The 17,188-nt window shown below is 35.2% G+C and overlaps 2 protein-coding genes across 3 annotated transcripts; both read right to left on the bottom strand.

The window, feature by feature from the left end:
• Positions 1-282: 282 nt before the first annotated feature.
• Positions 283-6,458, bottom strand: LOC142633317 (DNA replication licensing factor MCM3). 2 transcript variants are annotated; one of them, XM_075807528.1, is made up of 17 exons: positions 6,276-6,458; positions 6,078-6,187; positions 5,204-5,412; positions 4,899-5,029; positions 4,576-4,814; positions 4,247-4,483; positions 3,922-4,076; positions 3,622-3,830; positions 3,353-3,515; positions 3,078-3,277; positions 2,934-2,993; positions 2,725-2,814; positions 2,319-2,524; positions 1,575-1,646; positions 1,312-1,453; positions 985-1,083; positions 283-694 (listed from the first exon to the last, which is right to left on the bottom strand). In XM_075807528.1, the coding sequence occupies exons 1-16, from the start codon at positions 6,339-6,341 to the stop codon at positions 1,024-1,026; spliced, it is 2,349 nt and encodes a 782-aa protein (XP_075663643.1). In that variant the 5' UTR covers positions 6,342-6,458; the 3' UTR covers positions 283-694; positions 985-1,023. The 2 variants fall into 2 exon arrangements, with proteins under 2 accessions (XP_075663643.1, XP_075663642.1); XM_075807527.1 differs by having other exon boundaries at positions 564-694; positions 989-1,083; positions 6,276-6,457.
• A 1,632-nt stretch (positions 6,459-8,090) lies between these two features.
• LOC142636176 (3-oxoacyl-[acyl-carrier-protein] synthase I, chloroplastic) lies at positions 8,091-14,769 on the bottom strand. Its single transcript, XM_075810294.1, has 7 exons — positions 14,120-14,769; positions 12,400-12,831; positions 10,676-10,849; positions 9,341-9,454; positions 9,119-9,220; positions 8,563-8,629; positions 8,091-8,457 (listed from the first exon to the last, which is right to left on the bottom strand). Exons 1-7 carry the CDS (start codon positions 14,591-14,593, stop codon positions 8,390-8,392), a joined length of 1,431 nt encoding a protein of 476 aa, XP_075666409.1. The 5' UTR covers positions 14,594-14,769; the 3' UTR covers positions 8,091-8,389.
• Between the last annotated feature and the right edge of the window lie 2,419 nt (positions 14,770-17,188).

The raw sequence follows: 17,188 nt of genomic DNA, 5'->3' as shown, positions 1-17,188 counted from the left end.
CTGTGGTGGTACCTAGATAAATTTGTATATTTCGTAACTTGATGTAAGGGCTAGGCTTGGCTCTGGTGGATGTTTAGTGCAGTATTTGACTTGTGCCTGTAGTTGAGTTTGTTTAGACTGTTCACTTGTGTTTTGCTGGTTTGAATTTCCTGGCTCCCAGTCTTAGGGCCAGCTTAGTTTTGGGCTGCATAAACTATGTTCTTAGTTCTGAATTATCAAAATAATATCTAATTGCTTTTCGGCCAAACCAAAGGAAATTACATCAGAGTATACATTCACACAGTAAGCAACTAGGCCAGATAAAAAGTCCGGCATTGATTCTATGGAAATATTCAGACTGACAAAAACAGAGGGATTTGTCAATTTTCATCTAATCAAAACTATCTTAGCATGTGGCAGCGGCAATTACATTAATATAAAACACCTAGCAAGCATAGAGATCTACCAACTTTTCACATTAATTTGCCATAGACATTATAACTCAAAAAAGGAAAAAATAATGATACACAGAAAGAAACCACTGCCAAGAGAAATCTATGGAGAACCTATTAAATTAATGCAGTTCCAACTTCCAATTTCATTTTCAGCTTAAGACAGTCCTCAACAAGCAGATACACAAGCTCTGCAAACCAAACTCTTCAATGCCATGTTTCTCCTCCCAAGGTGCCTACCGTGCTGCTCAATTTTACTGTCTCTGAAATTCATTACCACTCATTATTTAACAGAGTATACCATATGTTAAAAAGATAGAATCTGATATTTAAGGTGTAAAACAAGAAAATTCACTCAAATTGACACTTTATTTGGCATGGTGGACTAATCTACCAAAATGCCACATCAGTGCCAAATATTCCCCCCATTTCAGACAAAGGTAGACTAGATAGAATAGAGGGAACTATAAGAATTTCAAAACTCTGTATAAGAAAAATTGAAACAAATCCACCCAGCAATCAAGAATTGATTTAGCAAAATTTGACTACATACCTGCCTGAATTTTGCAATTGGGGTTGGTCATGTTACAACTTAAGAAATCATATGCACCACTCCGTCAGCTATCATCACTCGGTTATCATCTTGAAGTTTCTGAACAGTTTTGAAGAACTTATTATTAGCATCCCATTTAGTATTTAAATTAAGAAAACTCACCTCAGGCACCACCCATCAACAGATGTTAGCCCAAAAAAATTAAAGGAATTGTTATTAAAAATTAACAGAAAAAGGAAGAATACTACTATCTGGAATCAATAGACCAGCAGGGTTACCAAATGCATGTATTACTTTCCATTCTAATAATTATATTAAATACTGTACCTCTAACAGGAACATGATCTCTGTCCTCACATAATGAAAATCTGCTCCGGAGTTGACGACATTCTCTATATCTGCAACGGATATGAGATCCAAGTGGTTTGCCCTCATATGCTGACCAAATAAAGAATTAAATGCTTCTATTCTGCAAGTGGCAGGGGGGGGGGGGGGGGAAGGAACCAATGTTAGGAAAAAGTAAACCCAAGCTAAAATTGACAATTAGAAAACAAAGTATGTGATATTGGAGATGCTTGCTGGACACCAACCTTTCCTGAGAAACATTAACTGCAGATTGGGCTGCAGGAGGATCATCCACTTCCATAGCATCCGTCATCGGACTAAGCAAAGAAACCATAGGAGCAAAAAGAAGGGTGAAAATAGAATAATAAAAAAGGTCAACTACTGATTACGTAAATTGGTCAAACTACCATTGCCGCAATAAAGGAAACTGAAGAAAGCATTAAAATATTCATCCAAAAATAAAGATAGGCTTCTTTTGAAAACCTTGTTGGCTCATAAAAGTTTAAAATCATTAAAAACTCAATTTAGTGTGACTAGCTTGTTGAACATACTACATTACACCCAAATCAATGTGAGATCAAAATGATGGTCACTATGTAACCAGCCTATAGGAAAACCTATTTAACTCAACTAGGCGATGCAAGGAATGGCTGAAATTCATCAACACAGGAAAGGATTCACATCCAAATACCATGGTTGCCTGAAGTTTCAGATACACACATAGGGAATAAAGAACTTGCCCATAGTTAAAAAGGCAAAAGAATAATTGAAAAGACAAAATAAAACAAATTAGTTCAGAGCTTGCATATTCAAATGAAAGTCTACACCAAAAACTACACAAAGTGTGATTATTTATATATAGAAGTATATATATAAAAGCACACACAGCTCAGCAGAAGCCAAATGACAGATTTTCCTTGAATAGATACCAATGCTTCTAAGCAACAAGTACATTCAAAATTCATGTAGAAAATACAGCTATGGCTCACCCTTCTACATCTGAAGTTCCACTTTCGCGTCTATCTTTTTTTCCAGGACGATGGTCTCTATCATTTCCACCAGGATGGTCAGCTCTACGTTTTCTCTCCAATTCTTTCTCCCTTTCATGCTCACGCTCCTCCATTTCAGTCAATTCCTTATGATATATTGCAAAATATAAAACCTTCAGGGCAGCATCAACATCAGACTTTGAAACCTGCCAAGAGAGATCAATTTGTGATGAGCAAGCAGAAAAACAATGGAATTCCTCAGTTAAAGGTCAATACAAATAAGACCTCTGAACATGAATATTGAACTTAGATTCATTCCAAAATCTTAAGGGGTATAACGAACACAAATCTCATTATATTCTCATTTAATTACAAAAGACATCAAAAGAGAGATGGATCCAGGTACCTTTCTGCTCAACTTCAATTTGGCATGAGCAGTAGAGAGACGTATTATGGTTTCTAAGGTTCTAGCAGTGATTGGAAGTGTTCCCCCAGTCTACACACGAATTGGTAAAGAGAAAAACTATCATTAATTGTATAATATGTTTTTCAGTGGATTAGAAAACCCATATAGTTAATTTCTGGATGTTTGTCAATGGATTACAATGCACTAACCTTTGCATTTGAACTGGTATTTCTAAGCTCTGCATATGCTGTTGCAATCTGTTCAGATGCCTGCAGACAAAAAAGTACTAGTATTAGTCTGGCTATAGCCTCATTACATTAAGGCAGGAATAAAAAACTAATAATTATAATGACCTCATCAGTCAGATCAGGCTGAATCCTATGCTTTGCATAATGAATAAATTTCTTAAGAAACTTGATGGTAAGGGTATCACGCTTCCGTCCCCTTTCTACTTTCTTTCCATGTAGCATTCGGTTATACTTGACAAAGACAGAGTCAGCATCAGATTCGTCTTCTCTTCCATATCTTGAGCTCCCATCAAGTGTCGCCTCACCTACAATTTAACTCTTTAATCAAGCTCATCATAGAGACCACTAGTATTCTGAGCATGAGATTAGTGTTAACACACCTCCAACTGCAGAACGGTACCGGTGCATGCGCAAAACATGCTCAGAGATTTGACGATCAATATCAGGATCCATTTGATCCAATACTATAAATAGTAAATCAAAACGAGAAAGCAGAGAATCTGGGAGTCCAATATTCTTCGTCGGAGTCAATGAACGATCATACTGCACAACCAGTAAACAGCATGAAATCAAGCTAAGCAATTAAAGCACCAATCGCCTAGCATTTGCAGTAAGGTGCACTTGAATTACTACCAAATGTACCACTTACAGTTCCATATATGGGATTTGCAGCAGCCACCACACTGCATCGAGCATTGAGTGACGCGTGAATACCAGCTTTGGCAATAGTTACAGTCTGCTGCTCCATAACTTCATGTATGGCAACACGATCTTGATCATTCATCTTGTCAAATTCGTCAATACAGACAACACCTCGATCAGCAAGAACCATCGCACCAGCTTCTAGCCTTCTTTCTCCTGATCAACAGCCATTGGTCAATTACCATTTCCTTGAAGAAGAAAAAATGCCACATAATGCAAAATGCTAGAGCACATGGAGATGCTTTACCTGTTTCTTGATCTGAAGTAACTGCAGCAGTCAAACCAACACCAGAAGAACCCCGACCTGTAGTTGATATGGCCAAGGGAGCAATATTCATAATGGCTCTTAGAAGTTGAGACTTGGCAACAGAAGGATCACCAACCATCATCATATTAATGTCGCTGAAAGAAACAAGTAATCAGTTTATTAACACTCAACGTTCAATTCTTATGCTAGGGCCTCAAGGAATGGTCCTAGATACAGGAAAAAAGAGAATTGCATAAGAGAAAGGGTACAAAAAAAAAGATGCATATAATGCCGATAGAATATTAGAGAAGAAGGTACAACTCACCCTCGCAAGTGGGTTCCATTCTTTAAGTTCTTTTCCACTCCACTAAGCATCAATAAAATTACAGCTTTCTTTATCCATGAATGCCCATATATAGAAGGTGCCAGTGAATTCCCGAGTAGGTCAAATGTATCATCTCTCTCAGCTATTTTTTTAATATTTTTTAAGTCTTCAGGACTATAGATAGGTGCATTTGCCTCTTTGTTGAGCAGAGAAACATTGTTTGCTACAAGAACAGTCCTACACAACAAGATCAGTAAATCAAGCTCTTTATCTCGGAAACATCATGCTATAAAAGGAACAAGGAAATAACATTAGTACACAATATTTACCTGAATACTCCATTAACACTTCCCTTGCTTTTACCAGGAAGAGCTTTATATATCCCTACAATAGCCACACGGTCTCCAGGCTTGCATGAATCAACCAGGTCATCCTCAGCTATGATATCCACTGTTCGTGGAAGCTGACCAGGAGCAGAATTTTCTGGCACTTCTTGCATTGACAAGGTTTGATGATCTTTGTATCTGCACAGTCCATACTCAGTCACCAACAAGTTTCCACTTTCATCCTGCAGCAGAACATTTCATTAGAAAAACTCCCTCGTCTGTTAATATAGCACAGAAAACCACCAAAACAAAGGACTTGGGATTACCCTTGTAGGATACACAGACCCCGTGGGCAAACCCATATTGGATGCAATGTCTCGATATTCGCGAGTAGTAAAGGCCCCAGTTGTAGGGCAGAAGTGAACACTTTTTACAACCTTTGGCCTTACAAGAGAACCTAAAAATGCACAATATTAGATTTATGCAAATCTACAATTACTGTCACAGAAATATTGAGGAACTGTCTAAATTTCTAGTTCCAGCATCATAAAATTATTAAGAGCAAGTAATAATAATACAATGAAAAATGCATGAAATTGTAGCAAAAAGTTTAAGGAATATAGTATGGTACATTTGGTGACAATGCCCTCGACGCAGACCATGGAGCCAATGAATTCAGAAAGAAGTTCTCTTGGCGTGACTCGGCGAGAAACAAAAGGGCCTTCAAACCCAACAAGAACATGCTCTCCTTCCTTCAAGTACTTGGGATCAATAGATTTAGCAGCGTCCGTGACTGCATCACAGAAAGGTTGCATGTACTCACTTGGATTCTTGAGAATCCTAAAACATCAGAAACAAGGACAACAAATTAAAACACAGTCAAAAAAAAAAAAGGGGGAGGAAGATAGAATAATGAGCACTTGAGTTTGTACAACTTTAAAAACCCAATAAACAAGGTCCAAAAACAGCTCCACTCAGCTACTGTAAAACTTAAAATTCTGGTTTAATGATTGAATTCGACATTTTTAAACAGCTTAAGCGTCTGTTTGGTTAGGCCATCTGGGTTGGCTAAATGCACGTTTTTAAAAACCAAAACGCCTTTTCACAACAACTCCTCATAGCTTTTTTTTTTTTTTTTTTTACAAACGCTTATTTTAAAGCCAAAATGCTGTTTCGCAACAATTTATACAAACACACCCTAAGCTCCACTTTACCATCCATTTAAAAAGTTTTAAAAAAAAAAAAAAATCCAACTTGCTAGGCCTCAATTCCTTAATCTTTTGGGACATTAAGTAATTTATCAATTTTGACAATTTAGAATAAAACCCAAATTTTTTTTTAGAAAAATACGATTTTTACAAAATGGTGGTAATAAAAGGTGATTTAATAGCGGGAATAGTGGGATCCAATTAGATAGAAATGAATAGATTTGTGTGGAATACAAAAGCAAAAGCAAAAGCAAATTGACGTAAAAAGAGAATGGGAATGGGAATGGTGGTAGGTACCTGGTGCCCAAGTCGCGGAAGGAGTGTAGATCGGAGATGTTGACGATGAGGCGGTGGCGCTTGTGGTTTATCATCGCCTTTATTTCGTCCATGTACACGCCCCTCCCCACCTTCATTATTTACAAAATTCACCATCAAATCATAATTTATTACACACAAATTACTAGAGAGAGAGAGAGAGAAATAGGGGGTACGTACATCTTGATCCAAGAACTCTAAGAACTCTCGCTTGTGAGCTGCCCTTTGTTCTTCGCTTATGTCCATTTCTCTTTTGCCCTTCTCTCTGCTTCTGCTTCTGCTTCTGCTTCCCAGAGATAGAGAGAGAGAGAGAGTGTGTGAGAAAATGAGTTTTGCCCCTTTTTTTTTGAGCCCTAGGCCAGGGGGTGTAATCTTAGTTTTGGCGGGAAACGGGGTCTGGTTGCCTTTACTTTGGCGGGAATAATTGTGTATTGTTATTGTGTTTGGGCCTGCCCTGCCTGCCACCTGTCTTACTCTTTTTTTAAAAAAATAAATAAATTTACAAAAATTTACAATAGAGATTACAAAAATAAATAAATAAACCACACTTTTTTTTAAGTGTATTTCAATAGAGATTTTTGTTTTTAGAGATTAGGATTAAAAAACAACTCAAGAAAAATATATAATCATTCTTGGTCTGTTCCTAATAAAATATATATATATATACATTAGTGAGTCCTGGAGTGCATTGATTAAGGATGATTTTTTTCTTTTTTTTTTAATTGTAGTCGATCAGTATTTTATAAAAGTCACATAACAAGCAATTAAAAGGGTATTTATTTATTTATTTGTGTCATATTTCATATAAAAATACATAAAAGATTTTAGGTCTTAAAATCTTTGGTATATTTAGCCCAAATTTAAATATTTGTCCATTTTAAATATGATATTTAGATTTAGGCCCTTCTACCCAAAATTGGTAGAACGAAATCCTTCTATTGTATACAAGCGGACCTTTGTTGTGATCTCCTTTGAGCTTGAGTCGGTAGTTTTGTTTGTCCATATGAGTTTAAAAGTTCTTTTACTTCCTCCTACGATATATTAACAGTTCGCCAATAAAAGAAATGAAGCACAAACTAGAATGAAAAATCGTTTATGGTACTACAAATCAAGACCCCATCAAGATGGAGTGATAAATAATCACTCTCAGCAACAGTAATGCATTAGAAAACATTTCCGTAATACATGAAGTCAAATGATAAACTTCATTTAGCCACACACACATATATATTGACAATTCATCAAACATTATGGATTCTCTCCTCTTTCTTCAACATGTTTTCATTTTTTTGAAAAATTCTAAAAAAACATAAAATGGCACTTGTGCCACAATTGTCCACGTGAAAAACTCTGAGTAGTAGAGAAAAAGTAATGAGTCTATATGAAAGCGACTTGTAGTTAATCAGTCTGATACGTAAGATAATTGTAGCAAAAGTTGTAGTTTGTATGGTAATCGAACTTCATTTTACACCGTGTTGGGAGTAGTAACTAGTTTTGCCAATGATTTCATACTAGAGAGTAGAGACAATAAAATATGGGATTTACGAGACAATTAAAACTTGATGACAATTATGAGGTTAATTAAGATACCCAACAATTTATTCTGATGGCAAAGGATCACAGAGCACAATTTATACGCGTCCCAAGAATGCATAAATTCTAGTACGCGCGGGCTAGAATATAATTATTTTTTAAAGACAAAATTAAAAATAATTATAGCAAAATACTTGTCCACATTAAGGCAAAGCTGAACCATCAAGTTTACAGATCATTATACAGCTTCATGAGCACTATAAGCCTCTTGTATTCATCCACAGAGAGAGAACCCTAAGCTGGGGTTTGAATATAAGAAACTTTGTGTTTGTGCCACCTTGTTCGAACTTGGAAGCTATTCTGGACTAATCCACAGAATTAGAGCAGAACTAAACCCCCCTCAGCCTGATTTTTATGAATCTGTATCAATCTACATTCCAATCAAATGACTGAGAAAGATAGTGATATAAATGGAAAACGCCTTTGGCACTTTTCTATCCACTAAATAAATTAAAATTGAATAAATTCTTATACACCACTAGCCCAATAGATCGGATAGTTCTTTAGTAAAGATGTCTGGAAATCCTCGAGCTTAAATTCAAATCTAAATCATCACAGAAATTAACACACTAAATGTGGCTTGACAAGTATGCAGCAACTCCAGAAATTTAGAAAATGAAGCAGCCGCAATATCAAAGTTTAAACAAAATCTCGAATAACAACAGCTCATCTCCCAAAAGAAATCCAAAATGACTGGATGATCAAGGTTTGAATGCAGAAAAGGCCACAACAGAGTTGTGTCCACCGAATCCAAATGAATTCGAAATAGCTGGAAAACATATGAAAAATTAATGAGTTATTAAATCAGAATGCTGAGGCTTCCAAAGCAAATGGAAGCAAAAAGGCGTGGTGTTTAAAGGATTATGCATCTTACCAACATTCACTTCATGCTGCTGCTTTGTATTTGCAACCGTATCAAAGTCAACTGAAGGCTCTGGATTCTGCATTCATCAAGGAGAACACGTCACTCATTGTCTTAACCTTTATCCAAATCTCAAAGAATAACGATGGAACCAGTGCAGTGCGAAAAAGAAACTCAGTAATAATTTATTTAGTTGTCCAAAATAGAGAAAAGGGAACCATATGATTCTTAATTTATTTCCTGTTTCTCAAAAAATAAAAGTAAATAAAAACCAACTCTAAACCATTGGGACTTGTAAAGATTGCAGTAGAGTTCCAAATTTTCCTACTTTCCACTAGTTCTTGCAGTTAAATTATGTAAACCACATATTTCATCTCAATCATTTAGTCCCAATCAAATATCTCAGACGGACTACAATAATGTTTTAAGCCATTAACAGTAACAATCAAGTAATATTACTAAAAAGTGTGCTGTATCTGTGTTTAGAAGGTTGATTCCGATACATTGTCCAAAGCATGTGTACTTATCAAAAAACATTTTTCTGTGTTGATTGGAAAGTAGTACATACAAATTGATTTATACTAGGATGCAGCCATCCTGTATTTATAGCTTTCACAGTGGCAATGGCTTCCAAACCCCCAGCAGCACCAAGGCAATGCCCAATCATTGACTGAAAATAAAATGAAGACAAGAACAGATCAATCAGAAAACAGAACGAAAGAAACATCAACATGTAACCACCTTAAATTTGGAAGAAGAAAAAGAAAGTGTGCACTTGGAGAAAAATTACCTTAGTTGCATTAATTTTGATCCCTGAAGTGTCCTTGAAAACCTTTTTTATGGCATTTATCTCTGCCAGGTCACCAGCAAGAGTAGAAGTTGCATGCGCATTTATGTAGTTAACCTGTAAAATTGGTAGACTAGTTTAAATTACCCTCTTAAACACACACACACACACACACACACACAAGTATATATGGTCTGTTTTCATTACTATTTACATCTTTCAGATTTTTTACTTTTTATATGGAAAATATTATTTTATTTAAAAGAAGAGAGATGTCATATGTATCAGAAACATATGATGCTAAAACCATCCCATTGCAAATAAGTTATGATATGGGAACTCTGCAAGTACTAATTTGTTCTCCCATAACCATTGCAAAGCATTTATTGCAATCTGTGATCTCTAAAGCAACCTTAATGAGTTCCAACTTGAGATAACAAATTATATAATTTCAGAAACTTCCATAACTTTTGTCCATTCCTAATAAATTAACAGTTGAAGTTCTTGTTGATATTCTAATGATAGTTAAATCTTAAATGGAATTGAACAGCAAACTCAATCCACGTATCATAAAGTTTGACTACATAGCAAAGAAAATTTTACCTCACAATGGAATAGAAGACCTTTAGTATGCTTTTTTTTTTTGGATAAATTAGCAGACCTTTAGTATGTTATAGCAAGTTTGTGGGAGTAGCCACTAAATATATATAGAAAAGGGCATGCATGCAAAGATGCATATGCACCACAAATAGAAGTAAAACAGATTAGATCGAGATTTTGAGGGAGAGTGTGCAAGAGAGAGAGAGAGAGAGAGAGAGGCAAAACAACATAAGGTGGTGAAAAGAGGAATTATGCAAATGAATTCGAGACAAACAGGATAGCTAGAACAACATCCCAATCAAGAAAAGATTCTATAGAAATAATAAGGGTAAATTAACATTAACCTCCCATGAGGTTTAAGAAAATTTCAAAAACCTTCTCCTATTTTTGAAAATGACAATTAACCTCCTAAAGGATATTATTTTTATCTTCTTTTTCTTGATTTGCTTGTCAAATACCCAGTCTAGTTAGTAATTATTTGAGGTTATTCTGGATGAGAATTTAATTTGAAACATTCGTGTTGACACAATTTGTAATGGCAAATAAACAGCTGTAGGGGTATTTGTTACATAAATCAAAACCTCAAAAGGTGAAGTGTCACTTATGAATATAGAAGAGGATTTCTAACATTTCCCCAAACCTTTGGGAGGTCATTGTTATTTATCCTAAGCATAATTAAAAAGAAAAGAGCACCATACAGTACAAAGATCAATTTATATGGTCAAAAAATGAGAATACCTCCTCAGGTGACACACCAGCATCTTCAAGGCTGCTTTGAATGCATGAAGACACACCAAGTCCATCTGCTCTTGGATCAGTCATATGATAAGCATCACAGTTAACAGCACCTCCTAAATACTCAGCAATGATAGGTGCCCCTCGTTTCATCGCATGCTCCAAGCTCTCCATTATCTGTTGACTCGCAATTTTAAACAAATTAAGAAAAAAAGAAAAGTAAATGATTTAATAATATAGTGCAAAAGGGGCACAGCCCAAGCACATAGGAAGTATAAAAGAGATACACCAACAATTATGAATGAGCAATTTACCCAAATTATGGCTTGGCAATTAATTCAAAACACAAGATAAAATGTCATTACTACCATTAAATTAAAACTACTCAAAGGGAGAGACAGAGATTCGTACAAAGCAAGGTTATTGCGATCTAATCAACCAAAAATGGGTAAGGAAGAAAATATTCATGTAACTTTTTAAAGGAAGTTAGTGGGTTCTAGTTTACTCAATTGGTAAAGTCTCTTGTAGTTGAACAAGAGATTTGAGGCTTGAACCTTGCCTACACCAAAAATCAATTGGTCTTAGCATGATGATAAAAGGCAATCATCATGAAGCAAACGCCATTAGTAAAATCCTATTGTATCTATCAAAATAACTTTTTAAGGGAAGTTAATGTTACATTGCAAATAGGTCACCATCTTCACTAAATACCAAGGAGCACCTGTAATAATTTTAATTTAATGCACCCACAATGATTGCATCAGGGTTGCACCTTTCTCTGTTGTTATTATTCTTCAAGGTTAGTTCAAAATAATTTTAAGCAAAAAAGCAAATCACAATGCATGGTTGCATTTAACATCTAAATTGGATTCCCTTATGGGCAAGTCAGAAAGCATAGGTAGCAAGCCAAAGTTGTCTACTAGTCCCTGTAATCTCAATCCTTCATTATCTATGCCCAGGACCAATTACAGTGTTGGTAAAAGCACACTTAAAGCATGCTTAAGTGCAAAGCGCCAAAGTTACAACACTTTTCACCTCTAAAGTGAGGCACACTTTAGGTGTGCCTTTTGGAGCTTTTCCAATAAGCTCAAAGCAAACTCAATCTTATGGTATGCTACAATACACTAAAGCCCGCCCCCCTCCACCTTCACACATATTCCCTTGAGTTTTCTACTTTGTACCAAAACTGCAATGTCCCAAAACTCCTAGTTCATTCATGAAAAAAAATTATTTGATTAAATTTATTCTGTGATAATTGTTTAGTTACTTTAGTAGTTGATGTTAAACATATAATGAATTGTGCACATAGGCTTATATTGATTAGTACTCATTAAGTGAATAAATAATTAAGGAAAAATATAAAATTTTATATTTCAACTAACATGATTATTTGATCACTTGATTGTTACAACAACAACAACAACAAAGCCCATTTTTTCAAATTTATTATTACATTAATTTTTTGAAATGTTCACTTCTAACTTCACTTCAATCAGGCAAACACTAGCAGTTTGCACCTAGGCTCCAAGAGGCCATTGCACTTAAGTGCACCTCACTCTTTTACCCACATTAAGACCAACATTAAAGAAGAATACGGTTGATGAAAAAAATAGTAGACCAAAAAAACAAACAAACATTAAAAAAAAAAAAAAAAAACTCACATACACAACCAAGTGGATAAAATTCTCCTTTTCACACAACTAGCATAACAACAGATGTAGGCTTACCAATACTCCAGCACCTTCACCCATAACAAATCCATCTCTACCTTTATCCCATGGCCTTGAAGCAGTTTTTGGATCATCGTTCCTCTGAGATAAGGCCCTGCATGCAACAAAACCCCCCAATCCAATGGGAATAACAGCAGCTTCAGTCCCACCTGCAACCATCAGATCAGCCTCACCCCGGCGAATGTGATTTGCAGCAGCGTAGAAGCAATAATTAGAGGTAGCACAAGCCGTTGAAATTGAATAATTTGGACCCATGAAGCCAAGATCAATTCCTAGCAATGCAGACCCCATATTTGTTATAGCATAGGGAATGAAAAAAGGGGTTATTTTCCTGTGACCTTTCTCTATTAAAGCCTGAACACCGTCTGAAAAGACTGTAAGACCACCCATCCCTGTTCCCACTAGCACACCAGCCCGTTCCTTATCAATCTGCAGCAGATATCAGCAATTTCAATGAGTAAGCATACGGCTGAAACTAAAATGAAAATCAAATGGCAAGGGAACAAGTGCCTTGAGAGAAATTTTTTCAATTAAAAAAAAACCATAGAGTGACAATTTGTTTACAGACTAAGAATTTAGAAAGATCAACTAAACTTAAGGACGGAACTTTGATGTGCTCAAATATGCAATTTTACCAACATAAAGGCAAAGCCTCTCACCATTTTCTAAGTTTCATGAATAGAATAAAAGGAGCAGCAAACTATTATCTGGAGACATGAAACCGGAAAACATAGGGTTCCTACTGCCGGACATGCAATCTCATCTAAGTCCCTACATAATTAAGAGGCAAACACACACACGAATAGAATTTTGAGGAAGAAAAAATAGGTAAGTTATAATTTGGTTTGCATCTCCAATGTAGAATTCCCGACTATCTATGATCAAATTGATTTCACGTCCGAAATGACATTTGCAATTGGGTTAACAACAAGTGTAACTGATTTGAGAAGCTTTCAAGCATAAATTAAGAAAGTATGACACCAAAACAAGTTCCTTAAGAAGACTCCAAAAATTAATTTAATCAACATTAAACATTTCCTTCCTCTTTTTTTTTTTTTTTTTATCAGAAAACAATTCCTTTTTTAAATGCTAATGTTTTCAAATATGTTGCAGCTAGAAGTAGACAGTTATTTAAAATCCAAAAAACCATGAGTTTATGATGACTCAGTGAAACACACACACACACACACACACACACACACACACATAAACTCTACCATGAAGATTATTCATTTCAACAAAAAGACACCAAAACCAAATACAATAAATTTCAAAAACTTTTCCATGCATCATGCATGTAATAGTTAGCAGAAGAACAACACACTTCCAAATATTAATTTAATCAACATTAAACAATTCCCTGTTTTTGAATGTCCATATTTTCACATATGTTGCAGCTATACTTTATATATACAATACAAGGGATTGAAGATTATACTATAAAAAAAAAAATTGATTCAATGAAATTCATTGACATGGGAACAGAGCACAAAGTCCATAAGAAATGTAGAATGAAAGTTATTATTCATTTGAACAAAAAAAAAGACACGAAAACCAAACATAAGAAAAGTCGAAAATTTTCCCATGCATGTACAATTAGCAGCAGAACATAGTTCAGATCCATGAATTACATCAAAACCCAATTAAATAAACAGTAATTAAATACACTAAACCCCGAAATACTTCAAAAAGAGAGAGAGGTAAGTGAATAGTGAACCTTGGAGAGCTTATCGCCGCCGAGATCGGCGTCGACGAGGGCCTTTTTGCCGGCGACAATGCAGTACCGGAGGCAATCGTCGAGGCGGCGGTCGTTCTTGCCGTCAATGTAACCCTCGGAGTTGAACCCGTGGATCTGACCGGCGAACCGGGTCGGAAACTTGGAAGCATCGAACCGATCAATCGGGCCGATCCCACTCTCGCCAGAGAGCAACCTGTTGTAGTACTCATCGACCTCGTTCCCGAAAACCGAGACCAGACCCATGCCCGTAATCACGACCCGCTTCTTCGGGTCGTGCTCGCGCTTCGGGGCGGAGACGTTGACAATGACGGAAGCGCCGCTGCTGCTGCGGCGGCGGAAGCTGCTGCGAGAGGGGCGGAAATGGAAATGGGATTTGGATTTGGCTTGGTTTTGGAGAAGTGGGGTTAGTGGAGATGGGCGGAGACACGGAGGAGAGGATTGAAGGGATTGCATGGTGAAGTAGTGTGACGATGATAACGATGTGGTGGTTTTTGCTTTTTTTTGTGTGTGTTTGGGAGGGGGTTTTAAGCTATTTTTGTGAAGAGAGAAGAAGAAAGAGCAACTACTTTTTACAACTCCAACTATATGACACGCACACAAAAATTAAAATGTTTGTGTATAGTGAGGTTGAGCTACTTTGTGTGTTGTACTTGGAATTTATAGGCCACGTTAGTTACAACTAGAGTGACAAGATCTATATTTGTTTTTGTTTGGTTTGGTTTGGTTTGGTTTGGTGTGACTTGTCTACTACTTTTTTTGGCTACTATTTAATTTATTCATTAATTATGAGTTCGATTTCGATGTTTTCTAGGAAGTGACCAAGGAGGATTTTTTATTATGTTTTTGTTTGTCTTAGCTTCTTTTTTTTCTTTTTTTTTCCTATTTTAAGTTGAACTTCAAAACATAAGAGTGAGTTTATAATTCTACTATTCATGAACGCCATTTCGTTCCTTACGTTCAAATCAACAAACCAGTTTGATTTTTTTAGAGGATAGTAAATTTTATCAATTAGGTTAACTAAAAACTCACAATAATTTTTTGTTGTGATTGAGTAAATTCATTCTAAGGTGTTATGTGCTTAACAAATGCCTACTATATTTATTTGTGGACAAAAAATTAATGAAGTATTTTAATATACTTCCTTCTATATTCATGTTTAATAGATTTTAATACTTTATTTGACAGTCCAAAATAATTTGAAATATGTAAAAGAATTGATTTTTTTTGTTAAGCAAGACTATATGTTTGGTCTCTAAACTTTGGTATACATATTATTTTAGTTTGTGGAATTTAAAAACTCAAAATATTTTCAAATAGGCTTTCAATTTCTTCTAAAAAGTCAAACCATGTCACCTCATAACCAAAAAGTGGGACTCCTAAGACCTACACCAATTAAGTGTCGTTTGGTAGATTCGTAGAAGCAAGTATCGTTGTTCAGTTTTTAATATTGTGGAAATATGTATTTGAATGCTATAAAAATACATGTTAACAATTTTATTATTATTTAAATACTGAAAACTGTTATTTAAACAAAAAATACTAAAAACATCCCCTAAAACTCCCAAATTTCCATATAAACAAGTCAAACCCCATTAGTTGGGAAACTCATAACTCCTCCATCATCGTCACTCTCGTCAATTGAGCCACTATTACCCACCATTTTGCATGCCTGCACCCGTAGTTAATGCTCAACAAGAATGGAAAAGGAGAGTGCATTCAAAAAATGGAAAACCTAACCATAATTTACAAAAATTGGATCAACAACTCTTATGATCTTCACAATTTAAAAGCTTTTGGAGTTGGGCAAATTTTGGATGGGAAAAAAAAAATCAGTTCAATGGTTTATAAGTACAATATTAAGATATTTTTTTTTCTTATTTGAAAATTAGGCTTGAATTGATTTATAGATTGATTTTTGTGGAAGTTGTGATTTGCTTTTATTTTTATTTATTTGGGGGAAAAGGGGGGGGGGGGGGGGTTGGGGTTGGGCTGGTTTAGCTACCAATAGGGATATGTCAATTTATTGCTTAATTGTTCAGTTTCAAAGCCATTTATATCTTTTGAATCTTTAATGAAGCATGAATATTGCACGATTAATTTGACCCTAGCACCTGCAAAAAGGAGATATGGGGATTGAATGAACCATCAGGGGTGAGCCTCCAATGCCTAAGTCATTATCAATAGTCTTTTTTTAAGAAGACAATATTTTCTAGGTTTTCTGTCTCATGCTTGTGTGTAGACCATATTTCTCAACATATATTATATAGGCATGATTTTACAGTTATTTTCCTTTATTTTAGCCGTATACTTCATTATAGCCATGATCACCCATGATGAGGGGCATAACTAGGAGTCTAAATTTTCTGTCCCACTTTTCCTACTCCACTCTATACTCCACCAATAAAAACTTGTCACGTGTTCACCTAATTAATTAAATACTATCATTATTGACTTATTAATACTACCGTTATTAATTAATAGTAGTATTTAATTAATTAGGTGAACACGTGACAAGTTTTTATTGGTGGAGTATAGAGTGGAGTAGGAAAAGTGGGACAGAAGATTTGGACTCCATAACTAGCTCCATAATAAGTATGATTTTGGGCAAAATTTTAGACATTTAACATCTAAGTTGCCACATTTTAAATTTTTTTAAGGACAATATAAAATAAAATAAAAAGGACAAAACTTATGTACAGTATCTTAGGTGCTGTTACTTAAGTTTTCCTCTTAAAATTCAGCCATGTAGTTATTTAACTAAAAAATACATTTCATTCTCGTGAGAAAAAATCCACATGGCATAATCTTAAAAGAAAATTTTAAAGAACAGTACATAAATACTATACCTAAGTCTTGCTCAAAAAAATATTAAATTCCAATGACTAAAATATAATCTATACCAAATTTCAAAGAACCAATTATGAAGAAGAAGAAGAAGAAGAAGAAATTCCTACCTTTTCCTTATTATATGATTCCTATATAATTTCCTTACAATATAACATAGATTGCATTTCTCTTCAAATAGTATGAATTGAAACTTAAGACTAT

The sequence above is a fragment of the Castanea sativa genome, chromosome 5 (genome assembly GCF_040712315.1).
Source record: "Castanea sativa cultivar Marrone di Chiusa Pesio chromosome 5, ASM4071231v1".
In the NCBI taxonomy this organism is placed as follows: domain Eukaryota; kingdom Viridiplantae; phylum Streptophyta; class Magnoliopsida; order Fagales; family Fagaceae; genus Castanea; species Castanea sativa.
Note: the sequence above shows the minus strand (reverse complement) of the source record. Positions and strands in the feature narration are given on the sequence as shown.

What these genes read in the sequence shown, in the direction of transcription:
- LOC142636176 (XM_075810294.1), bottom strand. Translation starts at nt 14,593, where the DNA reads ATGCAATCCCTTCAATCCTCTCCTCCGTGTCTCCGCCCATCTCCACTA. An exon ending in CTGGTGTGTCACCTGAGGAG is followed by an intron (nt 9,455 to 10,675) that starts GTATTCTCATTT and finishes CCAATTTTACAG; the next exon opens with GTTAACTACATAAATGCGCA. An exon ending in ATCCTAGTATAAATCAATTT is followed by an intron (nt 8,630 to 9,118) that starts GTATGTACTACT and finishes TGATGAATGCAG; the next exon opens with AATCCAGAGCCTTCAGTTGA.
- LOC142633317 (XM_075807528.1), bottom strand. Translation starts at nt 6,341, where the DNA reads ATGGACATAAGCGAAGAACAAAGGGCAGCTCACAAGCGAGAGTTCTTA. An exon ending in CAAATCCCATATATGGAACT is followed by an intron (nt 3,516 to 3,621) that starts GTAAGTGGTACA and finishes CTGGTTGTGCAG; the next exon opens with TATGATCGTTCATTGACTCC. An exon ending in ATACCAGTTCAAATGCAAAG is followed by an intron (nt 2,815 to 2,933) that starts GTTAGTGCATTG and finishes ATTCGTGTGTAG; the next exon opens with ACTGGGGGAACACTTCCAAT.